The sequence below is a fragment of the Macaca fascicularis genome, chromosome 20, assembly GCF_037993035.2.
Source record: "Macaca fascicularis isolate 582-1 chromosome 20, T2T-MFA8v1.1".
Taxonomy (NCBI): Eukaryota; Metazoa; Chordata; class Mammalia; order Primates; family Cercopithecidae; genus Macaca; species Macaca fascicularis.
The window spans coordinates 85,510,197-85,538,036 of NC_088394.1; the positions used below are offsets into that span (position 1 = coordinate 85,510,197).

A 27,840-nucleotide genomic window follows, 5' to 3' on the forward strand; every position below is an offset into this window, starting at 1 on the left:
GGAGGTGGAGGTTGTAGTGAGCCGAGATTGCACCATTGCACTCCAGCCTGGGTGACCCAGCGAGACTCTGTCTAAAAATAATCAAGCATCTCTTCCCTTGACCTTCCCCAAGTTTTCATTCCTAACACAGTCTGGCCTCTTCCCTTACCTGTACCTGGGCAGGTGCTTCATGGGCTGCGGCTAGGGAATCCGTGGGGAAGACCAGACACTGGCAGAGCCTGGTGCCAGAAGGGGCCCCGGGAGCTCCTCCCTTTCCCACAGCCTCAGAGTGGGCAGGGGAAGGGCTGTGGTCGTGGAGGGCCTGGGGGCTTTCTCTGCAGGTGGCCCAGGAAGAAAGGGGGCTGACATTCCACAGCCTTCTCCAGACCCCCTTCCTGGGGGCTGGACGTCACAGTCCGTCTCAGGGGCCTCCTGCACAGGCGAGAGGGGCAGGGCAGTGGAGGGCAGATCAGACCCGGTCCGGTCATTGTCCAGCCTCCCCATTGTCTTACCCTCAGGCTTCACGTCTGCTGCGGCACCACCAAGGCTGTGGTGCTGGGGGACAATTCCGATGTGGCACAGTCCCTGGCAGCACCTGCCCTTCTGAGTAACTCCCCAGAAAGGATGGTGCCTCCTGGGGAGGCGGGGGAAGAACTAGGCTATTGATGAAAGGGACTGGAGAGCAGAGGGAAGCGTCCGAGCAGCACATTCCAGGCCGGCTTTTTACCAAGAATAGCATCAAAAGCCTCCCATGACTCAAGCAAGACTAAAACCAGGACGTCCATCAGTTGGAATGGGGCTGAGGACACCAGCCCCGGGGACGCGGCTCTTGCCTGCCATCACCTCCCACAGGACCAGAGTCTCCTCCGGGCCTCTCTGCTCCTGCCCTGGCCCCGTGGTCAGCAGCCACCCCTCTGGTGCCCACCTTCTGATGCTTACCCTTGTGCGAGCCCCTCCCTCAAGCGTGGGCCGGACCCAACACTGTGCTCTCCCGGAAGCCTCCTTTGACCTTGGAGCACGCTGGCCGAGGGGACGGGCGGGCAACAGGAAGGCACGCGGCCACAGAGGCACCAGCGCTGTGAGAGGGGCTGCCCTGGGGTAGAGAGTGTTGGTCTCAGAAGAGCCTCAGAGCATGGCCACGGCCACACAGCTGCTGTCTGAGGGGCTGGCCCAGGCTGGGTACAGAGCCCCCAGCAGCAGTGGCACCACTGGCCGGGCCTTCTCCCAGGCCAGAGCCTGCTTGTCATGAGCAGCTGGCACTCACAGGCCCGGTGGTTTCCGAGGCCCTGCTCAACTCGGGCTTGAGCTGCTCATCTGAGTGCACAGACCTCGTGGACAGCAGCCGCCCAGTGTCAGAAGGCCTCCTGGCAGCACCTCGGGATTATAGGGGTTGGTTCTGGGGAGTCAACAGGACACTGGAAGGAAGTGAGGTCCAGAGGGTTAGCATGGTGGGGAGGCCGGCCAAGTCTGCAAAAGGGCAGCATGGAGGAGGCAAGTGGGCACAGGTGGTCCACAGGCTGGAGAGGTGGTCCCTGGGGACAGGAGGAGGTAAGCGGGGATGGAAGGAGATGAGTAGGGCATGGGAGGTGAGTGGGGACGGGAGTAGGTAAACGGGAACGGAAGATGAGCGATAAATGGGCACGGGGGGAGGTGAGTGGGCACGGGGGGACGTGAGTGGGCACGGGGGGAGGTGAGTGGGCACGGGGGGAGGTGAACGGGCACAGGTGGTCAGGGGGCCGGGGAGGTGGTCGGGGGGCCCAGGGCCACTGCTGGTCAGCAGGCTTGGTAGTTGGGAAGAAGAGAAGACCCAGGAGTGGGGACAGTGGGACCAGGAGCCCGAGTCCTGGGGAACTCTGGGATGGCTGGTGCCTGGGTCTGAGCACAGAGGGGTCCTGGCTCAGGAGGGCCCACGTGGGTGAGGAAGAACCAGTCCCGGACGGTGTCCCCAGCGTGCAGTCCTGGGCAGGGGCCCTGACCCCTGGGTCTCACTGCACAGGAGCTGTGAGGACTGGGCCCCTCCATGGAAAGTTCTCCTCGGGGTCTCTGGAAACATTCTGGGCAGGGACAGCAAAGCCATCGAGGCACCCCGGGACCTGGACAGGCCGAGGAAGGTGTGAGCGCTGGGTTCTGAGCTGGGTTCTACGTTCCAGCTCCACCCCTGCTGTGTGGCCTCAGGCACCAGAATGCCCTCTCTGAGCCGTGTCTCCCACCAGCCGTGGTGTCTCCAGCTGGGCAGAGATGCTAGGGGCTGGGACGGTCCGCTCCTGGCTTCATGCAGACAAGGGGCAGGAGGGATGTCGGTCCGGGGCTGCACGTGAGAACGTGCATGGAGAAGAAGGGGGTCTTGTCCACACCCAGAAGACGGTGTTGGGAGAAGGAAGTGGAGGAAGGGGACGTGGCCTGTGCCTGCGCTTGTGTGTCTCGGGTGCCTGGCGTGTCTGCGTGTGGGCTGTCTCTCCATGAGTGCGTGCACATGTCTGCGGTATTTGGCACACACGTGTGTGGCGTGTACTCATGCCTGCCTGCATGTGCTGAGTGTGGTGGAGGAGGAAGGACCCCTCATCAGTCCCCAGGTCTCTGAGGCTGTAACAAGGTCACCAGGGATCTGAGACCGGCCAGGTGTGTTGTCTCAGCCAACAGCCGGCGTGGCCGCCTCTGGGCATAGTCGATTTCTCAAATAAGATCAACGTCAGATCCTGCAGGAAGACGGTCTGATCCAGACAGGTTGCAGATGTTCTAAGATAAAATAACCTTTCTTTAGGAGGAAAGAAAAGAAGAGGGTAGGTTTGCAACCAGGTTAAAAAAAGCAGCACCCATCCGGACATGTGGAGAGCTGTTTCCTGTTAAACAATCCTGTTAGTAACCCCCACCCTCTGCAATTTCTCGTTTTGAGGCAGTTTCCGGGACAATCTCTCCATATGAAGGGCAGGTTTGAGGACCCTGCATTCAGGGGTGGGGACCGAGCCCCCGGACCGAGCCTTGGCCATGGGCTGCACCAGCTGTGTGCTCAGGACGGCCAGGGAGGAGGCCATGGGCTCTGGACCTGGCTCAGGGACAAGGGGCTATCCAAGTGTGGAGGAGAGCACTGGCTTCAGGGGATGCCCCTCAAGGCAGTGGCCGTGGGGCTGGGGTCTGCCAGGAACCTCTGGAGGCCCTGGACAGGGTTCCCTGCTCCCAGTTGGCCTCGCGGTCAGTGTGACTGAAATGGGAGATGGGGACTCTGACCAGATGGAGATGACACCCTCGAGGCAGATCCAGGACCAGGGAGCAGCCGTCAGAGCTGCGTTTCATTTGCTGATCCACCTGGAGTTTGTTGTCTTAGACTCTGTGTTGGAACCTGTGCTGGTGTTAACTCAGGCCTCAGTGGATTCCTGGTCCAGGGTGGACAAGGTCATGGGCAGCACAGCCCTGGACAGTGGAACTGATGTTGTGGATGTGTGGGCCGGGAGCCCAGGGAGGGATGTTGGGTGGTGGTTCAGACTGAGCCGGGCGTTGCAGGATAGGTAGGAGTCGGGTGGTGGTTCAGACTGAGCCGGGCGTTGCAGGATAGGTAGGACTCCGGTGGTGGTTCAGACTGGGCCGGGCTTTGCAGGATAGGTAGGAGTCGGGTGGTGAGAGAGGCTGGAGGAGGCAGAGGCACTTGAGCCTGAAAAGCAAAGTATCTGAGTCCCGGATGCCAGGTGAGCCGGGCAGAGCACTTGGGCATGAATGTGTCATTGCTGCTTTGACCATGTGTAAGCCTCTGGATAGCCGTGGGGGTCGGCGCTAATCAGAGTGTTTCGTGGGTGACCCTGTGATGAGGGGATCCAGGCTACCCATTGAATGCAATATTGTCAATACGAAAGAAAAAATCAGGTTACAGAACACAAACCACCTGCTCCAACATCTACGGTGCCCCGACCGTGCCAGGCAGGGTCCCGGGTGTGGGGTCCCAGGTGTGGGGTCCTGGGTGTGGGGTCCTGGGTCTGGCCCGCGTGACGAGCCTGGCGTGGGGTCCTGAGACTGGCCCGCGTGACTAGCCTGGCGTGCAGACACTGAAGAGTCCTCTCAAGAGTGGGAAGGGCTCTGAGAGTTATGCACCTTTTTTTGGACAATAAAAAGAAATTTGCACATTAAAAAAGAAAAGCTGGAGGGATAGTTATGAGGAGGTGATGGTGCTGCATTGGGGTCTGGAAGCTTGTTTTTACTCCCTATCTGCATTGCCTAATATTTCAACAAGGAACACGGTGATTATTCCTGAATGTATATGGGGAGGATCTCATTTCCTGCATCTGGCCCTGCAGGAAAAGCTGGGAGGGGGAGCCTCAGAAAGACGGCTCCACACTGCAGGGGTGCGGTGGGGGGGCAGTGTCTTCCATTGTTCCCGGGGCTACTGCGGGCTGGTCCCTGAGCAGGGGCAGGCAGTGTGCAGACACCAGTGCTACAGGGAAATTGGCTTTTTCTTCTGGGGTTTCTCTCCATTAGAGCAGGCTGTGGTCAGCTGTCAGCCAGGAGACACCAAGCTGGCCCAGGGCTGTGGCTGGAGACCCCAGTGGGTCGATTAAAATCTCCCTGGGCTTCAGAGACTCAAATTCCCAAACTGTGATCTTTCTTGGCTCCCTGCATTCTTTGCTTGGAAGCCATCTGTTATTTTGCCAGGGTGCCGCTATGTGACGGCCAAGGGCTGAACTGGGGTGTTCCAGGTTTAAGCCCTGCACCCCCCCCCCAGAAAGCCTGGGTGACCTAGGCCTCACTCCACACTGCAGACAAGCAAACCTCACGGCGGTGGTGAGGAGCTTTCGGGTGAGGTCAGAGCAGGAAGCTGAGCTTGGTCTGGGGAAAGCTGTCCCAGGGCTGCTGGAACCCAGGGGGACGTGCCTGCCGGAGCTGCCTGGGCGCCTACACCCTTTGCCTGAATTTCTCCTTTTCCCATGGAAGTGGTTGGGGACTGAGGATGCGGCTTCGCGGCAGCCTGGGAGGCTGGGCTGAGGAGGACACAGGTCCGGGAAGGCCCAGGCTGGTCTCTAGAGAGCGGGACTGGCCTCCGCCCACTGCCCGGCTTTAGGGAGGAGGCCCAGAGGCCGGGGAGACAGAAGCAGGGGCCCTGCAAGCCTCGCCGCGCCCTGACCCGTTCCTCACCTCTTTAGCCGACCTCCCAGGGAGGCAGGAGCTGGGCTCCATGGCCTCTCCCGGCCCTGCCAGCCCCGTGCGGGCCTCCCTGCCTTGCAGTTGCGCCCGGTGCAATCCCGCCATCCGACCGCGTTCCTCCTCCCAGGCCCGGAGCCTCCTCGCCCTGTCGGCGGCGGCCCCCTCTGACCCCAGGGTCTCCTTCTAGAGTCCTGATTGCTGAGGCTGAGCCGGAGCGCCGGGTCTTCCCGCCCCTTCACTACCCTCGCCCCCCACCCCCGTGGCTTTTGGCGAGGTCTGTGCCCTATTTTTAAGCAGAAATTGGCAAAAAGAGTGGGCTGGGAGGTGGTTTCTGTCCCCGCCAACGCCTCTTCTTCTGCTGCTCCCTCCACCAGGACCGGTGATGGGGAAGGTGGGGTTGGAATGAAGTTCAGGGCGGAGCGGGCCCCCCCACGGAGCCCAGGCTGGCCCCGCCCCGGCCTCGGGGAACTGGTGTGGACCGTGCCCCGCGGACCCCTCCGAGTCAGACCCCGATTCAGCCCTCGGCCCCCCGGGACGGTCCTTCCAGCCCCAGACGAGCGCGGCGCCGGTACATAATAGGCGCCCACTAAATGCTTGTTGATGGAGGTGGCGAGTACCAGAAACCAACGGAACCTGGAGATGGGATCCGAGAGATCCGGGAAGGGTGTGGGGATCTGGTGCCAAGCTGGGGTCCCCCCCTCGCCTCCCAGGGTCTGCCTGGGTCCGAACCCGGGCTCAGGCCCCGCGCAGCTCGGAGCCTCCAGCCTGGAGCGGGTCCCTGGGCCGGGGATGCGCACAGCCGGGGAGGGCGCGCCCGACCTAACCCCAAAGCTATCAGTTGGTGGGGGGGTCCCCGGGGAATTAGAAGCTGTCTCCTCCCGGGGATCTCCAAGGGGCACCCCTGCCTCTGCCCCCTGCCCCGCTTTCCCGCCGCGCCCCTCCCCGGCCCCGCCCCCCGGCCGCGCCCCACCCCCTGCAGTCCCCGCGCGGCGGCCGCCCGAGCCACGTGCGCCCGCGCCGGGCAGGCGTTCAGGGAAGCGCGGCCACGCCTGGGCCGGCCACCATTTCCCGGGCGCCGCGGCGGCGCCGACTCGCGGGCAGCGGCCCCTCCGTGCGCCCAGCCTGGCCCCCGAACGCCGGGAGCATGAGCGCGGGCTCGGAGCGCGGGGCGGCGGCGGCCCCCGCGGGGTTGCCCGCGCCCTGCGCCTCGAAGGTGGAACTGCGGCTCAGCTGCCGGCACCTGCTGGACCGCGACCCGCTCACCAAGTCCGACCCCAGCGTGGCGTTGCTGCAGCAGGCGCAGGGCCAGTGGGTGCAGGTAGGGCCGGGGCGCGGGAGGCCGAGCTGGGGATGCGGAGACCCGAGCGGGCGCGCTGAGGCCAGTGGGGCGCAAGGCGGGGGCCCCCCGGAGCTGGGGCTCAGATCGGGGTCAGGGTTGGGGGTTGCTAGGTCTGGGGGGGTGTCCAGAGCGGAGGGGAGGGGTTGGGCTGGAGGAGGCGGCGGCGGGCGGGGTTCGGAGAGAGGGGGTGCCCCGCGGCGAGGGGTGCGGCCCAGGGTTTGGGGAGGGGGCCCTGGGCCAGAGTGAAGCGTCCAGGCGTGAGGCGCGGGCAGGGGGCTGGACCAAGAGGCGCAGAGGAGATTGAGGGGTGGGGGGCGCCGGCCGACGAGGCGGGGAGGCTGGGCTGGGGTCGGGTCCTCACCACGGGGCGGGAGCAGGCCCGAGGGGGCGCGCGCTGCGGGGCGGACCTTCAGGCCTCCGGGGCTCCCGCTCCAACGTGGGTCTCAGGCGACCCCGGTGTGTCCGCGGTTGGGGTCGGAAGGGGCACGGGACCGGCGCCAGATGGGCGCTTCCTCGGTCACCATCTCGCGTGAAACGTGTGGCTTCACCTCGAAAGGGTGAGAAACGCGGGGCGCGAAGCCGCGGCGGGTGGAGGAGCTGGAGCTCGAACCCCAGTCCACGCGGCGCGCCAGCGCTTTTCCCCGGCGCAGGGGTCTCCCCGGACTCCAGAGCGCGGGCCCGGGCGCGGTGGGCAGGGGGACCCCAGCGGCTGCTCGGGCGGTGGAGGGGACGCGTCGCGAGGTCCTGGGTCGCTGTCACCCGGTGGCGTCTCCGGTCATCGGCCTTGAGGGCGAAGGGCCTGCCCCGCCCCCACCGCCTGTCCCCGCGGCTCCGGCTCCCCCAGGAGGCCCCGTGCCCGCCCCTCAGAGCCTGAGCTGTACGGGTGGCCCATGCTTGCCCTTGGTTTGAGGTGCAGGATTTTTCGGGATTCTGAGATGAGTAGCCCACGGGCCTAGCTGGGTCTTGTCGTTGGGGAGCATTTTGACCAGGGAACTGGGCCGGATGGGAGAGGCTGGTGAGCCCGTGGTACCCCAGCCAGGAGGGAGGGCTCCCCTGTACCCTACGCCCCCTCCCCACTCAGCTGGTGCTGGGCAGCGTCCTGCACTTCAGGGTTGCCCAGCCCAGGGTGTGAATCTGATCTCGCCCCCGAGTCAGCATGTCCTTCTCATCCTCTCTGAGCCTCAGTTTCCCCATCTGTGATCTGAGGGTGGAGCAGACAGTGGTGGGTGTGAGCTGAGAAGCTGCAGCCCACAGCTGGCCAGGGGTGACCCCCAGGGTGGCCCTCGGGAGTACAGTTCCATGGACAGAGAGCAGGCAGGAGGAGGTCTTCCCAGGGTGTGAGTCCTCCTGGGGTGTGTGGGTGTGGGTAAGCGGCAGAGGGGAGACAGGGCTGGAGCCTGGGGTGGAAGCCCCTCGAGTGGGGTCAGCTCACAGGGTGCACCTGCAGGTGGGCAGAACTGAGGTGGTCCGGAGCAGCCTGCATCCCGTGTTCTCCAAAGTCTTCACCGTGGACTACTATTTCGAGGAGGTGCAGAGGCTGCGCTTTGAGGTATATGACACGCATGGGCCCAGCGGCTTCAGCTGTCAGGAGGACGACTTCCTGGGGGGCATGGAATGCACCCTGGGGCAGGTGGGTACCCCGTCCCCTCGGAGGGAGGAGGGCGGTTGGTGTGGGGGCCACAGCCGATTCAAGGCTGATGTACCAGCACCGCAGAGACCCTGCTGGGGTGGCCAGCCTGGCTCTGCCCCTCCACAGCTTCTCCTGAACAGTCCTTATTAGATTAAAATATACATGTAATTTTGAACTGGGCAATGCATTCGTATGTTTCAAAGCCTGAAGGTATAAAAGGCTGTGGAGTGCCTGCCTCCTGCCCCGTCCAGCTGCTGTCAGGTCCCTGGACACTGTCCAGAGAGAGATTCTCACAGAAGCAAACAAGCCTATCACTTATCCTCTTTTTTCTTCCTTTTCTTTTTTTTTGTTTTGAGATAGTCTAGCTCTGTTGCCCAGGCTGGAGTGCAGTGGCACGATCTCGGCTCACTGCAAGCTCCACCTCCTGGGTTCATGCAATTCTCCTGCCTCAGCCTCCCGAGTAGCTGGAATTACAGGCGCCCGCCACCATGCCTGGCTAATTTCTGTATTTTTAGTAGAGATGGGGTTTCACCGTGTGGGTCAGGCTGGTCTTGAAATCCTGACCTCGTGATCCGCCCGCCTTGTCCTCCCAAAGTGCTGGGATTACAGGCGTGAGCCACGGCGCCCGGCCCACTTTTCCTCTTTTTTCAAAAAAACACAAATTATGTTCCCTGTTCTGCATCTTGTGTTTTCACTTCCATGACATGCAGCAGTCGCTCCATAGCAGCACCTCAAAGTCTCCTGGTGGCTGGCCGTGTGGTTCACACCTGTGATCCCAGCACCGTGGGAGACCGAGGCAGGCAGATCACCTGAGGTCAGGAGTTCGAGATCAGCCCGGCCAACATGCTGAAACCTCATCTCTACAAAAAGTACAATAATTAGCCGGGTGTGGTGGCGCACACCTGTAATCCCAGCTACTCTGGAGGCTGAGGCAGGAGAATCAGTTGAACCCGGGAGGCAGAGGTTGCAGTGAGTGGAGATCTCACCACTGCACTCCAGCCTGAATGACAGATTGAGCTCTGTCTCAAAAAAAAAAAAAAAAAAGAAAAGAAAAGAAAAGCCTCCTTGTGAGCAGCAGGTCCTATGGTGGCCACTGCCCTTGGTGATGCCCTCTGGGTTACGGCCTCCACAGCCAGCCCAAAAGTGACTTCTGCAAGTCATGACCAGAGTATCTGCTGATGTGCAGGGCATTGCCGGATACTGCGCTAAACACGTCCTGTGCTGCACGTTGAATCCTCACACCTTGCCGAGACTGGTGTGGCTCACGCCTGTAATCCCAGCACTTTGGGAGGCCGAGGCGGGGGGATCACGAGGTCAGGAGTTCAAGACCAACCTGGCCGACATGGCGAAACCCCATCTTTACTAAAAACACAAAAGAAATTAGCCGGGTGTGGTGGTGTGTGCCTGTAGCCCCAGCTACTTGGGAGGTTGAGGCAGGAGAATTGCTTGAACCCGGGAGGCAGAGGTTGCAGGGAGCGAGATCGCACCACTGCACAACAGCCCAGGCAACAGTGTGAGACTTTGTCTCAAAAAAAAAAAAAAATTTTTTTTACAACAAAATGCATAAATCTTAAGGGTTGAGACTGACAAGTTTAGGTGACTGTACACACCTGACCATCACTCGTCACACGGAATATCCTGTCACCTGCTCACACGGAACATCCTGTCACCCATCACACGGAACATCCCATCACACGGAACATCCCATCACACAGAACATCCTTATCACCTGCTCACACGGAACACCCCATCACCCATCACACGGAACACCCATCACACAGAACATCCCATCACCCATCACACGGAATATCCCATCACACGGAACATCCCGTCACACAGAACATCCCATCACCCATCACACAGAACACCCATCACACGGAACACCCATCACACGGAACACCCATCACACGGAACATCCTGTCACACGGAACATCCCGTCACACGGAACACCCATCACACGGAACATCCCATCACCCATCACACAGAACACCCATCGCACGGAACACCCATCACACAGAACATCCATCACACGGAACATCCCATCACACGGAACATCCCGTCACCTGTCACATGGAATATCCTTATCACCTGCTCACACGGAACACCCCATCACCTGTCACATGGAACATCCTTATCACCTGCTCACACGGAACACCCCATCACCCATCACACGGAACACCCATCATACAGAACATCCCATCACCCATCACACAGAACACCCATCACACGGAACATCCCATCACCCATCACACGGAATATCCCATCACACGGAACATCCCGTCACAACATCCCATCACCCATCACACGGAATATCCCATTACACGGAACATCCCGTCACACAGAACATCCCATCACCCATCACACGGAACACCCATCACACGGAACATCCCGTCACACAGAACATCCCATCACCCATCACACGGAACACCCATCACACGGAACATCCCGTCACCCATCACACGGAACACCCATCACACGGAACATCCCGTCACCCATCACACAGAACACCCATCACACAGAACATCCCATCACCCATCACACGGAACACCCATCACACGGAACACCCCATCACCCATCACACAGAACATCCCATCACCCATCACACGGAACACCCATCACACGGAACACCCCATCACCCATCACACAGAACACCCATCACACGGAACATCCCATCACACGGAACATCCCGTCACACGGAACACCCATCACACGGAACATCCCGTCACCCATTACACAGAACACCCATCACACGGAACACCCATCACACGGAACATCCCATCACACGGAACACCCATCACACGGAACATCCCATCACACGGAACATCCCGTCACACGGAACACCCATCACACGGAACATCCCGTCACCCATCACACAGAACACCCATCACATGGAACACCCATCACACGGAACATCCCATCACACGGAACACCCATCACACGGAACATCCCGTCACACGGAACACCCATCACACGGAACATCCCGTCACCCATTACACAGAACACCCATCACACGGAACACCCATCACACGGAACATCCCATCACATGGAACACCCATCACACGGAACATCCCATCACACGGAACATCCCTTCACACGGAACATTCCGTCACACGGAACATCCCGTCACCCATCACACAGAACACCCATCACACGGAACACCCATCACACGGAACATCCCATCACACGGAACATCCCTTCACACGGAACATCCCGTCACACGGAACATCCCATCACCCATCACACAGAACACCCATCACACGGAACACCCATCACACGGAACTTCCCATCACACGGAACATCCCATCACACGGAACATCCCGTCACCTGTCACATGGAACATCCTTATCACCTGCTCACACGGAACATCCCATCACCTGTCACATGGAACACACGGAACATCCTTATCACCTGCTCACACGGAACACCCCATCACCCATCACACGGAACACCCATCATACAGAACATCCCATCACCCATCACACAGAACACCCATCACACGGAACATCCCATCACCCATCACACGGAACATCTCATCACCCATCACACGGAATATCCCATCACACGGAACATCCTGTCACACAGAACATCCCGTCACACGGAACATCCCATCACCCATCACATGGAACATCCATCACACAGAACATCCCGTCACACAGAACATCCCATCACCCATCACACGGAACATCCCGTCACACAGAACATCCCATCACCCATCACACGGAATATCCCATCACAGGGAACATCCCGTCACATGGAACATCCCATCACCCATCACACGGAACATCCATCACACAGAACATCCCGTCACACAGAACATCCCATCACCCATCACACGGAACACCCATCACACGGAACATCCCGTCACACAGAACATCCCATCACCCATCACACAGAACATCCCGTCACACAGAACATCCCATCACCCATCACACGGAACATCCCGTCACACAGAACATCCCATCACCCATCACACGGAACATCCCGTCACACGGAACATCCCGTCACACGGAACATCCCGTCACCCGTCACACAGAACATTTCACCCATCACACGGAACATTCCATCACCCCCAGCTCCCTCCGCCCCTTTGCCGCCAGCTCCCCACCTGGTTCGTCTGTTCTGGAATTCCACGTCCATGAATCACAGTGCGTGTTCTCCCTGCTGTGGGATTCTTTTACCCAACATAATGTCTGCGTGACTCATCCCACTGCAGCCTCGGTCGGAGCTGGCCTGCCATCGATCCTGTTGTCCTCCCCGTTTTTTAGATGAGGAAACCGGGAGTTAGGGAGGGCACAGACAGAAGAGGATGGCATGGACACAGAAATATGGACACGCTTTTTTTTGAGTCGGGGTCTCACTGTGTCGCCCAGGCTGGAGTGCAGTGGCACAATCACGGCTCACTGCAGCCTCAACATGCTGGGCTCAAGCAATCCTCTCACCTCAGCCTCCTGAGTAGCTAGGACTACAGGTGTACGCCGCCAGACCTGGCTAAGTTTTGCATTTTTTTTTTTTTTTTTTTTGAGACGGAGTCTCGCTCTGTCGCCCAGGCTGGAGTGCAGTGGCCTGATCTCAGCTCACTGCAAGCTCCGCCTCCCGGGTTTACGCCATTTTCCTGCCTCAGCCTCCCGAGTAGCTGGGACTACAGGCGCCCGCCACCTCGCCTGGCTAGTTTTTTGTAGTTTTAGTAGAGACGGGGTTTCACCGTGTTAGCCAGGATGGTCTCGATCTCCTGACCTCGTGATCCGCCCGTCTCGGCCTCCCAAAGTGCTGGGATTACAGGCTTGAGCCACCGCGCCCGGCCAGTTTTGCATTTTTTTTTTTTTTTTTTTTTTGAGACGGAGTCTCGCTCTGTCGCCCAGGGTGGAGTGCAGTGGCCGGATCTCAGCTCACTGCAAGCTCCGCCTCCCGGGTTCAGGCCATTCTCCTGCCTCAGCCTCCGGAGTAGCTGGGACTACAGGCGCCCGCCACCTCGCCCGGCTAGTTTTTTTTTTTTTTTTGTATTTTTTAGTAGAGACGGGGTTTCACTGTGTTAGCCAGGATGGTCTCGATCTCCTGACTTCATGATCCACCCGTCTCGGCCTCCCAAAGTGCTGGGATTACAGGCTTGAGCCACCGCGCCCGGCCAGTTTTGCATTTTTTAAAGAGACAGGGGTCTCACCATGTTGCCCCAGCTAGTCTTGAACTCTGGGGCTCACCGATCCACCCACCCTGGGCTCCCAAAATGTTGGGATTATAGGCATGAGCCACTGTGTCTGGCCTGGACACCTTTTTATGTACACACAGGTGCACTCGTATATCATAATCCATACAGGACATCCTATGCCTGTCCACATAAGCACACGCATGGGGCCTGTGTGGACACCTGCGTGCAGACATGAATGTGTGTATAAGCACGTGTGCTGTGTATCTGTGCAAACTTCAAGCAATGAGGAGGGCCCCTGGTGGGCTTCTGCTGCCCTGCAGGGCACCATGGTCAAGGGAGAAGCTCCTGGCACCCAGTCCTGTGCTGTGGCTTGAGCCTGACCCGACCTCTGACGCCTGACTTCTGCCTCAGCTGTTTCCTCATGTGATTGCAGTAAACAGTAACTCAGCCCAGAGCCAGGCGCACGGGAGGCGCTTATTAAACGCTGTTAGCACAAACCAGCGATCTCACTCTTCCTGGCAGGGGAGTCTGTTATGTTAGCCTAAGCCCGTTTCTCTTCTGAGGACCGGCTCTGTCGGAAACGGGGCGGCCACTCCTTTTCTGAGCACTCCCTGGAAGCAAACCAGGCCGCAGACGAGTCCCAGGTGTGAGGCAGAGGCCCTGGCTCTGGAACCCCAGAAGGAAACCTTTGAATCGGGGAATCTTGGGGGGCCTGGCCCGAGGCTCCCCCTCCCAGCACCCAGGACCCCTTCTTTGCACCCCTAAGAGAGCCTTCCCACCCCTTAGCCTGATTTGACTTCCCCAGCCCTGACCTGGGATCTGTTTTCTCTTCTGTGTGGAAAGTGCCGCATGCTCTGAAGCTGCTGGCCGGGCCGGCCCTGGTGGGGGTGGAGGGACTGCCCCCCTCTGCTTTGTATTCCACGCACCTCACTGGGACCCCCAGCATCCGCCAGGCAGTAGCAGGTGTGAGGGGCAGGTGGGAAGCGCACACCTGCTACCCAGTGGGTGACTTGGTGGTTGTGAGAACACTGCCGTGTGCCCGCTTGCCGGGGTCATCACCGCCTCCTTTAGGACACGGAGCCTGGGAGGGCCATGTGCCCCCCCCCGCCCTGCTCCCCACTGAGGAGGTGACGTGGCTGCAGGGGCCTGGGCCTGTCGTCCGCCACCCACCCCAGTTAGGGGCTCAGAGCCGATGGGGCGGACGGCCAGCAGGGCCTGGTGAGGAGGAGGAGGCCCCGGCTGCGTGAGGAGGCCCCAGGGTCTAAGCCCCAGTCCACCTCGGACAATCGACTCTGCTCCTCAGCACCTTCTCAGAGGAGTGGGCGGTGGGGCCCCGGGCAGGCACCTCACTCACACCCTTTCTGCCACCTGGGCCCACATGGCCATGCTGGGCTGAGGGTCCGGAGCCATTTGACCTGCCTTGCCTTTGCCTCTGCCTCTGCGGGTTCTCACCTGGGCCTGGAGAGGGTCAGGGCAGACGTGCTTACCTGTGGAGGGCTCCCACCACACCTGTGAGGTGCACGCCGACTGGCTGTGAGCTGCTACCTGGCTTCCACCTGGGCCTGTTTTCTCACCTGGTAAATAGGTGGGATGACCTCTGCCTCCCCCGGGCGACTGCTGGCCTCGTGAGGTGGTGGCCGTGCAGGGACGGCAGGTGCTTGAGAGCAGCAGCAAAGGGGGCGCCGGGCCCTGGGCAGGGAAGCCCATGGTGGGGGGCGGGGGGACAGGACAGGCCTGAGAGTCGGGGTGAGGGCGCGGTGGGGTCCCCAGGGTCAGGAGCCGTCCCTGCCTGCCCCTCCCTGCCTGATGCTTCTGACTTACAGATTGTGGCCCAGAAGAAAGTGACGCGCCCACTGCTGCTCAAGTTTGGCAGGAACGCCGGCAAGTCCACCATCACGGTGAGGCCCGGGTGCACCCGCCGCAGCCTGCAGGCCCTGCTGCTGTGGCTCCCGGGGTGTTCCGAGTGGAAGATGGGCAGCGTGCGGTCCAGGGAGGGTCTGCAGGAGCCGGCAGCTGCACAGCCCTGGGGGCACCCAGACGCCTCCTCTCAGGCCCGGCTGGGTGGGGTCGGCTGGCCTGGGGCCTCGGGTCCCCCACGGTGGGGTCAGGCCCCGCCTGGCCAAGCCTGGAGCCCTGGCGTACCCCTGCCAGGTGATCGCTGAGGACATCTCGGGGAACAACGGCTACGTGGAGCTCTCCTTCCGGGCCAGGAAGCTGGATGACAAGGTGAGTGCGGGCGCCGGGCATGCCTGGCTCAGGCTGAGGTCTGGGAACCAGTTTGAAAACCCGGTCCCTGCCCAGCGCTGACCTCGCGTGACCTTGCCCCGTATGAGATGTGTGTGCAGCGTGCGGAGTGTGCGTGGGGTGGGGCTGGGCGTGCTGCCGTCACGGTCACCATCGTCACTGTCACCGCCATTAGCTCTCCCGCCCCTCCTGGCAGCTGGGCTGGGACCAGGGCAGCTCCCCACTGTGGCGACCACTCATGACCCTGCTCAGTGATGGGGAAAGAGGCCCAGCACCCCCAGGCCACCGTCCTGAAAGGGGAGGAGCTGGAGCAGCTCAGAACAGGGTCCCACCCTGCTGTGTAGGGTGTCTCCCTGGAGGGGAGGCTGTGGTCAGATCCCCGGGGGTGGGAGGGAGGGAGGAGATGCTGTCCGCGCAGACTTGCTGCCTCGTTTGGTGCCTGAGGAATTAGCAGCTGGTGGCGTGAAGTGAGCCCTGGGAAATGACAAAGCCAGCTCCCATCCAAAGCCCGAGCTCACAGTGCCTGGCCCAGCAGCCCCTGTGCCTCTCCCCAGGACCTCTTCAGCAAGTCCGACCCCTTCCTGGAGCTCTTCCGGGTCAACGACGACCAGGGCTTGCAGCTGGTGTACAGGACGGAGGTGAGCGGCCGGGGATGGCAACCAGGGAGGGGAAGGGGCTGTCCCCAGCCCTCCCGCATCTCTGGCCACACGGGAGGAGTTCCAGCCTCCAACAGGGAGCCGCCGGCGCAGGGCCCACGTGGCTGTAGCCAGAATCCAACAGGCTTGTGTAGTTGTGGCTGTGATTATTTTTAGGCCTCCCTTCCACTTCTGCAGGTGAAATGGGATTTCAGCGACTGCAGTGAGAGAGCGCTTTGTTTTGAGAGAAATTAACTTGAGTGGAAATGAATCTGTTTAAGGAGGAGAGCAGTGCAGGTGGCTCAGAGGTGGCAGAAGTTACGAAGGCGGAGGCACGGGGCTCGGAAATGCGGCTCCCGGGTCCCCACACGGCTTCGTGCGGGGAGGGGGTGCCAGCCCCAGCTCAGGGCCCCGGCGCTGTCTGGGGTGACGCAGGGGCAGGGCCAGCGGTGCCCGCCTCACACTGCTCTTCCACCCAGGTCTCTGTCCGCCCCAAGGATCCCAGGGCCCTGGGCCTCCCCTGAGCCAGCCCTTCCCGGCCCACAGGTGGTGAAGAACAACCTGAACCCCGTATGGGAGCCCTTCAAAGTCTCGCTGAGCTCCCTCTGCAGCTGCGAGGAGACAAGGCCTCTGAAGGTGGGGGACGGGACAGACCACGGGGGCAATGAGTGGGTGGCCTGGATGTGGGCCGGGGATGGAGACACCCGGGCTCAGGGGTGGGAGGGTCCTGGGGCCCCCAAGGGGCAGTGCTGAGGGGGACTGGGCTCCCCAGTGCCTGGTCTGGGATTACGACTCTCGAGGAAAACACGACTTCATCGGAGAATTTACTACCACCTTCGAGGAGATGCAGAAGGTCTTCAGGGAGGGGCAGGTGAGGGGGGTCTTCAGGGAGGGGCAGGTGGAGGGGAGGGGCCTCTGGGGAGGGGCAGGTGAGGGGGAGGTGGGGCAGGTGGAGGGGAGGGGCCTCTGGGGAGGGGCGGGTGAGCGGGGGCACATCTGGGCTGCGCCTGTGTTGGCCCCACCACAGAGGCTGTGAAACCCTGTCCCACTGTCCTGACGGGGTTGTGGGGAGCGGCGACAATGACTTGTTATAACCAGAGAAGGCTGGGATGGTGGACTCTGGTGCTGGTTCCCGAGGGGTCATAGCAGGCGTGGCCCCCATCAGGTTCAGCTGGAAATTTTCAGGCACCATCCAGGGCCGGGCCGGCCCTCGTGGGGCTTGTGTCTGTGAAACCGTCTAGCGGCGGAGCTGGGCACGGGGGTGGTGGGAGGTGGGGTCAAGCGGTGCCCTCCCCTGTGTCTGCCTGCCCAGCCCTCAGCAGCCAGATGAGGGTGCAGTGGGGAGGCCACCCCGGGCCCTGCTTCCTGCCCCGCTCCCTGGGCCTCAGCGTCCTTGGGCTTAATGACGGGGCCATGCCGGGTGGGGGGTCCAACTCCGGTCCCTCTTCATTCGTGTCTGACCCACGCTGCCCCTTCCGGCTGCCCTGCAGCAGCCCTGCCCTTCCCCACACAGGGGTTCGCCATCGCTGCTGAGGACGGTCTTGGGTGGGGTCTCCCTGGTGGGTGTTCAGAGCTACCACTCTGGGGGACCTCTGCTTGTTCCTGCGCCAGGCCCAGTGGGACTGTGTGAATCCCAAATACAAGCAGAAGAGACGCAGTTACAAGAACTCGGGGGCCGTCGTCCTGGCTGACCTGAAGGTGAGAGGCGGCCGTGCCCGAAGCCTCCCAACCCGCAGGAGGAGCTTCACTGCCCCCTCTGATTGTTGGATGGACCCTCAACCAGAGGCCTGGTGGGCCCCAGCACGTCTGGGGAGGGGCAGGTTGGGGAGAGAGGATGCGGGAGAGGAGAGGAGGGAGAGGGACTGGGCTGCCTGGGGGAGGGAGGCCTGGATCCCGGCTGGCACCGGCCTCAGCGTCTTTGGTGGGGGTGGTGCCAACACCGCTGGCCTCGGTGTCCCTGGCCGGGGTGGCCGCCGACACTGCTGGCCGGAAGTTCCACAGGGTGTACTCATTCCTGGACTACATCATGGGCGGCTGCCAGATCCACTTCACCGTGAGTCCACGGCCCCGCCTGTCCCCCGCCCGTCCCCACCCCCGCCCTCCCCACCCCCACCCCCACCCCACCCCCACCCCCGCCGACCACCCTGAGAAGGAACCAGGCCAGATACCTGGAGTCCCCCAGCTCCTGAGGGTCCCCAGCCTGGGGGTGAAAGGGCACTGGCGGTTCTCGTGAGCCGGTGTCTCCATGTGCGGCTCCTGGGGGTCCCCCCTTTTGTGCAGGCGAGGAAACAGGCTTGGGGTTCAGGAAGCAGTCCCAATCCCCCTTGGGAGGTGACATCACCAGGGTTTACCTTCCACAAACACATTTAACAACAGACAAAACGTGGAGGAGGAGAAGCTGGAGTGAGCGTTTGGGTGTGAACCAGCCACAGGCGCTACGTGTCATCCAAGGAGCCCGGCACGACCCCGTGTCACCCCCATGTCACCCCCGTGTCACCCTCGTGTCACCCCCATGTCACCCCCGTGTCACCCACAGATACACAGCCCCCCGGGTCACCCCCATGTCACCCACAGATACACAGCCCCCCGGGTCACCCCATGTCACCCACAGATACATGGCCCCTGTGTCACCCCTGTGTCACCCCATCACCCCCGTGTCACCTGTGTCGCCCTTGTGTCATTTGCAGATGCGCTGGTTCATGTTTTTGTTGAATGAGCCCCAGAATGGCTTTGGGAGAAGCCAGCAAGTGGGAAACGTGAAGGAGACCCAACCCAGGCTTGGTCCTCTCAGGCCCTGCCGGGGAGGGTGGTAGAGGGGTTGGGTGGTCGCTAAGAAGGATGGGCGGGGACCCCACAAGGCCGGGGTGATCCCGGTGGCGCATCCTCCCGGGGATCCAGGGAGCCTAGGGGACCCCACAAGGCCGGGGTGATCCCGGTGGCGCATCCTCCCGGGGATCCAGGGAGCCTAGGGGACCCCACAAGGCCGGGGTGGTCCCGGTGGCGCGTCCTCCCGGGGATCCAGGCAGCCTAGGGGACACCACAAGGCCAGGGTGGTCCCGGTGGCGCGTCCTCCCGGGGATCCAGGGAGCCTAGGGGACCCCACAAGGCCGGGGTGGTCCCAGTGGCACGTCCTCCCGGGGATCCAGGCAGCCTAGGAGTTGGCAGGTTTCGAGGAGACCCCTCCTGCCCTGTGTAGCAGGTGAGGTGGCCCCAGCAGCCCCCAGCCCCACCCACGCACGCGGCCCCTGACCCTGAGTCCCGGCCGCTCTGGGTGCGGTTTCTCTACCTGTCAGGAGCGGGTTCGGGAGCCCCGGCCCAGCACAGCTCCTGGCTCCCGGCCCACTGCAGGTGGCCATTGACTTCACCGCCTCCAACGGAGACCCGCGGAACAGCTGCTCCCTGCATTACATCAACCCTTACCAGCCCAATGAGTACCTGAAGGCGCTGGTGTCCGTGGGCGAGATCTGCCAGGACTATGACAGGTGCGTGCGGCCGGCTTCCCCTCACGCCCTGGGCTCCAGGTCAGCTATGGCAGGTGTGCCCCACTGCCTTCCCCTCATCCCCCTGGGCTCCAGTTCAGGCCTGAGGGCCCCATGAGGTGGGCACTGTGACTTTGTCAGACTGTGAGGGGCCGGGCGCGGTGGCTCACGCCTGTAATCCCAGCACTTTGGGAGGCGGAGGCGGGTCGATCACCTGAGGCCAGGAGTTTGAGACCGGCCTGGCCAACATGGTGAAACCCCGTCTCTACTAAAAATACAAAAATTAGCTGGGTGTGGTGGCAGGCGCCTATAATCCCAGCTACTCAGGAGGCTGAGGCAGGAGAATCGCTGGAACCCGGGAGGCGGAGGTTGCAGTGAGCTGAGATCATGCCTTTGCACTCCAGCCCGGGTGACAGAGCGAGACTCCTTCTCAAAAAAAAAAAAAAAAAAAGAAAGAAAGAAAGAAAAGATTCTGTGAGGAAGGGCTGGGTAGCCCTACTGGAGGCTGCCGCACGGACTGCACGTGGTCCTGGGGGGACGTCTGTGTCCTGCTTTGCCAGAGGAGCAAACCGAGGTCACAGGGGCATGGGGCTCACTCGTGGATGCTCTACCAGGGAGGGCCTGGCACAAAACGCTGTGCTCTGAGCTTCTCACCACAACACAGACCCCTGGCCTGGGGCTTGAGAGGATGCCCTGAGCTCCCTGCCCCACAGACCCCTCTGTCTGGATTGATGAGGGCCATAGTGGGTGCCTTGGCCCCACAGGACCCCTCCCGGGGTCTGGGAGCCCCCTGAGGAGGCGTCTGCAGGGAGACGGCATGTGCACAGGCATGGAGTTGGGAGGCAGCTTCACCGGCAGCAGGACCGTGCCCTGCACACTGGCCTGTGCCTCTGCCGCCCCGGGCCTCAGTTCCCCGCCTCTGGCAGGTGCTTGCTGCTGTGGTCCCAGGCCTGGGCCCGCGTGGCCCTGGTCTCCTCTGGCAGGTGCTTACTGCCACGGTCCCAGGCCTGGGCCCGCCCTAGTCTTTTGGGCACTAGTTGTGCTTCCTCAGAAGCGGCCCCTGCTGCAGCCAGGAGAGGTCGGCCCCGGTGACCGCCTGCCTCTCTTACAGCGACAAGAGATTTTCTGCTCTGGGGTTTGGAGCCCGGATCCCGCCCAAGTATGAGGTAGGAGAACCCAGAGCCCGGGACCTCCGAGCTGTGCCCTTCCCATGCCCTCCCAGGCAGAGGGCGGCCTGGCCCGGGGAGCCCTGGCTGCCTGCTGGGAACTGGCGACTGTAGGATGGGATTGGGGTGCGAAGTGGGAACTCCAGGCTTCCAGCCAGAGAGGCTGACCTTTAACCTCCTAGGACCTATTAGCTTGAGGGGTGTCTGGAGGCCAGCTCCATGTTCTTTCAGGAGACGGGGAAGGACATTAGTCTGGAATCCTCTAATGCACATAACAATTCAACTGGTTTCAGCCAGGTGCGGTGGCTCACACCCGTAATCTCAGCACTTTGGGAGGCTGAGGCGGGCAGATCACCTGAGGTCAGGAGTTCCAGACCAGCCTGGCCAACATGGTGAAACCCCATCTCTATTAAAAATACAAAAATGAGCTGGGTGTGGTGGCACACGCTTGTAATCCCAGCTACTTGGGAGGCTGAGGCAAGAGAACTGCTTGAGGCCAGGAGGCAGAGGTTGCGGTGAGCCGAGATTGCGCCACTGCACTCCAGCCTGGCCTATGGAGCGAGACTCTGCTCAAAAAAAAAAAAGAGGCCGGGCGCGGTGGCTCAAGCCTGTAATCCCAGCACTTTGGGAGGCTGAGACGGGCGGATCACGAGGTCAGGAGATCGAGACCATCCTGGCTAACACAGTGAAACCCCGTCTCTACTAAAAAAATACAAAAAACTAGCCGGGCGAGGTGGCGGGCGCCTGTAGTCCCAGCTACTCCGGAGGCTGAGGCCGGAGAATGGCATGAACCCGGGAAGCGGAGCTTGCAGTGAGCTGAGATCCGGCCACTGCACTCCAGCCTGGGCGACAGAGCCAGACTCAGTCTCAAAAAAAAAAAGAAAGAAACAAAACAAAAAAATTCAACTGGCTTCAACAGAAAACATGGAGTGTGGGGATTTATTGGCTAATGTAAGCATCAGGCACTGCTGAAGCCAGGGGTTCTGCCTCCCCTCTGTCTCATGGCTCTGCAGAACATGTGGCCACCCACAGGTCCGGCTTCCCTAGAAAGTCGAAGCCTCTACCTCTCGACCTGGGGACATGGGGGCCGGGTGGGGGAGCAGCCGACGGAGCCCTCTTCAGTAGGTGGGGGACATGGGGGCCGGGGGGGAGCAGCTGACCGAGAGACGTGGGGCCAGTAGGGAGGGGTTGCAACGAGCAGATGACCGAGCCCTGTTGCTCCCACCCAGGTGTCCCATGACTTTGCCATCAATTTCAACCCTGAGGATGACGAGTGTGAAGGTAGGAGCTCGAGGCAGGCCTGGGGAGGGGGTGCAAGGGGGCCGGGCTCACCCCCTGCCCCCTACAGGCATCCAGGGCGTGGTGGAGGCCTACCAGAACTGTCTGCCCAGGGTCCAGCTCTACGGCCCCACCAACGTGGCGCCCATCATCTCCAAGGTGGCACGCGTGGCGGCGGCCGAGGAGCGCACTGGGGAAGCCTCTGTAGGTGCCCGGGGGGCGTGGTGCATGCGTGGTGCATGCGTGGTGCATGCGTGGTGCATGCGTGGTGTGGGGTCGGCTATGTGTGCACCAACGCCTGGACATTAGGGAGGCAGCCAGGCAGAGGGAACAGCCAGCACAGAGGCCCCGAGGCGAACAACTCAGGAGGGCGGGGGCCCAGCTGGTTGACTGCGTCGGCATCAAAGCTGCGGGTATCTCGGGCACAGGGCTGTCCATCGCCTCACAGGGTCACAGCCACAGGTCCAGCGAGGCTGCCCCTCCTCTTCCTCTGGGCACCGCAGGGCCGCACACGTGTCTACTGTTTGGCTGTACGTGCATTGTCATTTTGTTTGTGTGTCTTTACTTTGCATGAATGATAGGGTGCCGAGAACCGTGCTGGGCTCTACTCTGCCACCGTTTCTGTGGCCCTGTATGTGTTGCTGGGGCTACAACCAGCCTGTTCCTTTTTTTTTTTTTTCTTTTTTTCTTTTTTTTTTTTTTCTTTTTTTTTATTTTTTGAGACGGAGTCTCGCTCTGTCGCCCAGGCTGGAGTGCAGTGGCCGGATCTCAGCTCACTGTAAGCTGCACCTCCCGGGTTCACGCCATTCTCCTGCCTCAGCCTCCCGAGTAGCTGGGACTACAGGCGCCCGCCACCTCGCCCGGCTAGTTTTTTGTATTTTTTAGTAGAGACGGGGTTTCACCGTGTTAGCCAGGATGGTCTCGATCTCCTGACCTCATGATCCGCCCGTCTCAACCTCCCAAAGTGCTGGGATTACAGGCTTGAGCCACCGCGCCCGGCCTCTTTTTTTCTTCTTTTTTTTTGAGACAGAGTCTCGCTCTGTCACCCAGGCTGGAGTGCAATGGTGCGATCTCCGTTTACTGCACCTCCGCCTCCCTGATTCTCCTGCCTCAGCCTCCCGAGTAGCTGGGATTACAGCTGCCCGCCATCTTGCCCAGCTAATTTTTGTATTTTTAGTAGAGACAGGGTTTCGCCTTGTTGCCCAGACTGGTCTCAAACCCCTGACCCCCGAGTGATCCACCGGCCTCAGCCTCCCAAAGTGCTGGGATTACAGGTGGGAGCCACCGCACCCGGCCTGAAATAATTTTAAACTCACCAAAAAGTTGCAAGAGCGCTGAGGTCCTGCAGCCCGTGAGGCCACCAGCTGCTCACATGTTGCACTTCTGCTCGTGTCTGTGTAGTTGTTGTATGTTTTCTTTTTCAATTTTTCAATTTTTTTTTTTTTTTAATTTTTGACGGAGTCTCGCTGTGTCGCCCAGGTGGAGTGCGGCTCACTGCGAGCTCTGCCTCCCAGGTTCACACCATTCTCCTGCCTCGGCCTCCCGAGCCTGGCTAATTTTGTTTTTGTATTGTTAGTAGAGACGGGGTTTTACCATGTTAGCCAGGATGGTCTCCATCTCCTGAACTTGTGATCCACCCGCCTCGGCCTCCCAAAGTGCTGGGATTACAGGCGTGAGCCACCGCGCCCGGCCTACCTCTTAATATTTCAATGTATATTTCCTAAGATCAAAGATACTCTTTTATATAACCATAGCACAAATACAGATTTCAGGAAATTGAATTTAGATAACAATACTTTTATCTAATACGTAGACTATATTCCAATTTCATTAATTGACACAATCGTAACTTTCAAAGCAGTATTATTCCTGGCACGGGATCCAGCCTGGAGTCAGGATTGTGTTCAGTCGTCATGTTCCTGTGTTGTCTGGAAGCGAGTCTCAGACGGTTTCATCTGTAAATATCACTGTCAGCCGCTAATAAAGATAAGGCCTCTTTTTAAGCTGCCACGACACCTGACCGCGCCTAAACCGCCACCCCTGGCGTTGCACGTCCCTCTGGTGTTTATGTTTCCGTGACATGGTTTTCTGTGGTTAGAACTGGGTTGAAACCAGGACTCAAACGTGATCGGCTGAGCCCTCGGTCCCTCTCCTGGACACGAAGCCCCGGGCCTCGCAGGGCCCCTCAGTGGGTTTTGGGGCCTGGTGCTCACACAGTTGGCAGTGGGGGTGGGGGCGTCATCTGGGGTTGGGAGGGGGTGGGGGGCTTTCTGAGGATGGGCTGTTTATCTGAAGGCTGAGAGCCAGGCTGGGCACAGCCATGGGTGCTTGTGGGCCTGGACTGGAGACCGCCTTGCAAACAGGTAATTCTTCCCACAGGTGTGGGGCTCAGAGGGGAGATGGGGAGGGCACAAAAGGAGAGCCTCTCGGAGAAAGTGACTCTGAGCAGGGTCCTGGGGCCCCTGTTCGTTTCCAGGACACATCTGCCTCAGTGGGACGGGCTCAGTCAGGGCCAGCCCTGGGGAGGCTGCTGTGGGCTCCCACTCTCCTGGGGACAGGGCCGTTCCAGCCCCCCGAGGCAGCTGCTCAGGCCAGCCCTCCTTCTCTTTGTTTCCCACTGTCCACAGTTTGGGCAAGATTATTGAGTGGGTTTTTTTTTTAAACAATGGGAATGGATTTTATTTGAGTTTCATTCTTTTTTTTTTTTTTTTTTTTTGAGACAGTCTCACTCTGTCGCCAGGCTGGGGTACAGTGGTGCGATCTCGATTCACTGCAACCTCCGCCTCCCAGATTCGAGCAATTCTCCTGCCTCAGCCTCCCAAGTAGCTGGGACTACAGGCGCTCACTACCACGCCTGGTTAATTTTTGTAATTTTAGTAGAGATGGGGTTTTGCCATGTTGGCCAGGCTGGTCTCAAACTCCTGACCTCAGGTGATCCGCCCACCTCAGCCTCCCAAAGTGCTGGGATTACAGGCGTGAGCCCCGCGCCCGGCCTCTACTCTGTCTCGTGCGGCACAGTGGACACCCTGGAGAGACTGGAGCAGGGTGTACGGGCTCCAGGTCTGGCTCCTGGGATTGCAGTTTTCTCCTCTGGCCTCAGACCTCCAAGCCGGGCACTGTGACCTCATCAGTAAAATGTGGACTTCGTAGACCCGCTCCAGAGCCGTCCCTGAGACTCATGGAGATTTCCTGAGCTGGGGCACAGAAGGCCCAGAACAGAGTGCCCACCACGGAGGGGCTTCTGACCCACTGTTGTTCGTGATGTTTGTGACGCAGGCACCGCGCTCCGAAGGCGGTTCTAGGAAACGGACGCCTGGAGGCGCTCTGGGCTGTCTGGGGGCCCGTGGGCTGCGGGGCGCGTGGGTCACGGCAGGGGTGGTGCTGCTGACGCCTTCCCTGTGCCCCCAGCAATACTACATCCTGCTGATCCTGACGGACGGCGTGGTGACCGACATGGCCGACACGCGGGAGGCCATTGTGCGCGCCTCACGCCTGCCCATGTCCATCATCATCGTGGGCGTGGGCAACGCCGACTTCACCGACATGCAGGTCCTGGACGGCGATGACGGTGTCCTGCGCTCCCCGCGGGGTGAGCCCGCGCTCCGGGACATCGTCCAGTTTGTGCCCTTCCGGGAGCTGAAAAATGTGAGTGTCCTGGAGGGGCTCAGTCAAGGCCGACTTGGGGGTCCCTGTTCATGCCACTGCCCAAGACCCCCCCAGGCCGGGCTCATGCCAGAGGACGTGGCAGGTCCCGTCTTCGGTCTGGGGGGTCTGGGGCGTCCCGGGCTGTTTCCCCTGAAATCGACAGCCGTATCTGAAGCCGGGACTTTGAGCACCTGAACCACCCCCCGGCCCCCATTATGAAACGTCAGATCTACACACAAGCAGAGAACAGCACAAGGGGCTCCTGGGGTCCACCACGCAGTTTCCCCCATCGCTGCCAACCTCTGCGACCCAGTGAGACGCACACAGCACACGTGTGAGGTTCTGTCCAGTAAGACACGCACAGCACACACGTGAGGTTCTCCCCGGCAAGACACGCACAGCACACACGTGAGGTTCTCCCTGGCGAGACATGCACAGCACACACGCGAGGTTGTGCCTGGTGAGACATGCATGTCACACGAGGTTCTACCCGGCAAGACACACACAGCACACACGGGAGGTTCTCCCTGGTGAGACACGCACAGCACACACACGAGGTTCTGCCCAGTGAGACACACACAGCACACACGCGAGGTTCTACCTGGCAAGACACACACAGCACACACGCGAGGTTGTGCCCAGTGAGACACGCACAGCACACACGCGAGGTTGTGCCCGGTGAGACACACACAGCACACACGCGAGGTTCTCCCTGGTGAGACACACACAGCACACACGCGAGGTTCTGCCCGGTGAGACACGTATGTCACACACGTGGTGCCCTACAGCAAGACATGCACACAACACAGACGTGAAGTTCTACACAGCAAGACATCAGACTTGCGTGAAGACAGACACACGTGACATTCTATGCAGTGAAACATGCATGTTACAGACACGTGAAGCTCTGCGGTGAGTCACGTCGCACAGACACGCTTGGGCTTTGCTGGGGAAGTGTGGGTAGGGTCTGGGCCGGAGGTGGCCTCGCTTGCCACGTCAGCACTTTTTGTGTCCGTGCTTGGGGGGCTGGAATGACCTATGTGCAGCCTCGTGTGGCCAGCATCCTCAGCAAGGCTTGCCTGGCCCCAGGTGAGCCTCTGGTGGGGGTGTCACCACCTGGTTCTGGAGGATGTAACCCAGGTGCGGAGACGGATGATCTCCATCTCGAAGGTCCCAGATGTAACCGAGCTGTCCTGCCTCCAGGCATCCCCTGCAGCGCTGGCCAAGTGCGTGCTGGCCGAGGTCCCGAAGCAGGTGGTGGAGTACTACAGCCACAGAGGCCTGGCCCCGAGAGGCCTGGACGTCCCTGCCGGAGAGGTCAGCCCAGGCTGCACCCCATGAAGACGTGGAGGGTATGGGGAGGGGCAGTGAGCAGTGGGTCCGTGGAGCCTCGGTCTCCAGCGCCTTTGGGGTCTCTTAAGCTCCCTCCGACCTCCCAGAAGCCTCCAGTCCCCGCCAGGCCCCACTCCCAGTCCTCCTGGGATCCTGCTGGCTTGGGCCCGGGTCTGGGGCCCCCGAGGCCGAAGGGTGATAAAATACAGGTCTCCATGCCTGGCCCTGCCTGAGCCAGGTGGCTGGAGGGAGATCGTGAAGGACTTGGAGGGGCCTGGGAGCTCATCCAGGGGAGACCCTGCCCCGACGAGAAGGGGCACGGACTGGGGGCTCTGCTTTGCATCTAATCTTTGTGGGGGAGGGCCAGCAAGGCAGCACCCCAGCCCCCGAGAAAGCCCAGGGTGCCCAGACACCCTGTCCCCACAGTTAGCCTCCTTCTGTCCCTGCTCGTGCCCCCACCCCCACCCACCTTGTGTTTTTTGCCGTCCAGCCTCTGCACCCAGGTCCGTGGGGTCTGCGGGGTCTGGCTGGCCTGTGGGTTCTGCCGGGGGGGCGTCAGGAGTAATAAAAGTGTCACCTTACCCTTGTACTTCTCTTGTGCCTTCAGTCCCTCCCCCAACCCCCCAGAGGGCTGGGCCCGGCCCCCGGAGTGCCCACTTCTGAGGCAGGGGCTCTCCCAGACCCAGCCCACCAGGACTGAATGGGTCCAGGGAGGGATGCAGGGACGCACAGGCTGCCAGGGGCAGGGAGCGGGGACCACACCATGGCTGCCTCCACCCCTGAAGGAGTTCCGCTCGGCTTCCTGGGACTCCCCAGGCCTGAAACCCGCTCGGTGAGGACTGT

General features: G+C 60.9%; 1 protein-coding gene across 4 annotated transcripts; it reads left to right on the plus strand.

Annotated features, from left to right (window-relative positions):
- Positions 1–986: 986 nt before the first annotated feature.
- On the plus strand, positions 987–27,586 carry CPNE7 (copine 7). Of its 4 annotated transcripts, none has more exons than XM_074028073.1 (15): positions 987–1,527; positions 7,893–8,075; positions 15,042–15,116; positions 15,370–15,444; positions 16,017–16,100; positions 16,644–16,733; positions 16,870–16,995; positions 17,709–17,795; positions 18,091–18,150; positions 19,446–19,579; positions 20,688–20,742; positions 21,972–22,023; positions 22,091–22,224; positions 25,429–25,665; positions 26,869–27,586. In XM_074028073.1, the coding sequence occupies exons 1-15, from the start codon at positions 1,462–1,464 to the stop codon at positions 27,004–27,006; spliced, it is 1,596 nt and encodes a 531-aa protein (XP_073884174.1). In that variant the 5' UTR covers positions 987–1,461; the 3' UTR covers positions 27,007–27,586. The 4 variants fall into 4 exon arrangements, with proteins under 4 accessions (XP_073884174.1, XP_065393706.1, XP_073884173.1 ...); XM_065537634.1 differs by having other exon boundaries at positions 16,870–16,968; XM_074028072.1 differs by lacking the exon at positions 987–1,527 and adding an exon at positions 6,167–6,424.
- The last annotated feature ends 254 nt before the right edge of the window (positions 27,587–27,840 follow it).

What these genes read in the sequence shown, in the direction of transcription:
- CPNE7 (XM_074028072.1), top strand. Translation starts at nt 6,251, where the DNA reads ATGAGCGCGGGCTCGGAGCGCGGGGCGGCGGCGGCCCCCGCGGGGTTG. An exon ending in TGGAATGCACCCTGGGGCAG is followed by an intron (nt 8,076 to 15,041) that starts GTGGGTACCCCG and finishes TCTGACTTACAG; the next exon opens with ATTGTGGCCCAGAAGAAAGT. An exon ending in AGCTGGTGTACAGGACGGAG is followed by an intron (nt 16,101 to 16,643) that starts GTGAGCGGCCGG and finishes CCCGGCCCACAG; the next exon opens with GTGGTGAAGAACAACCTGAA.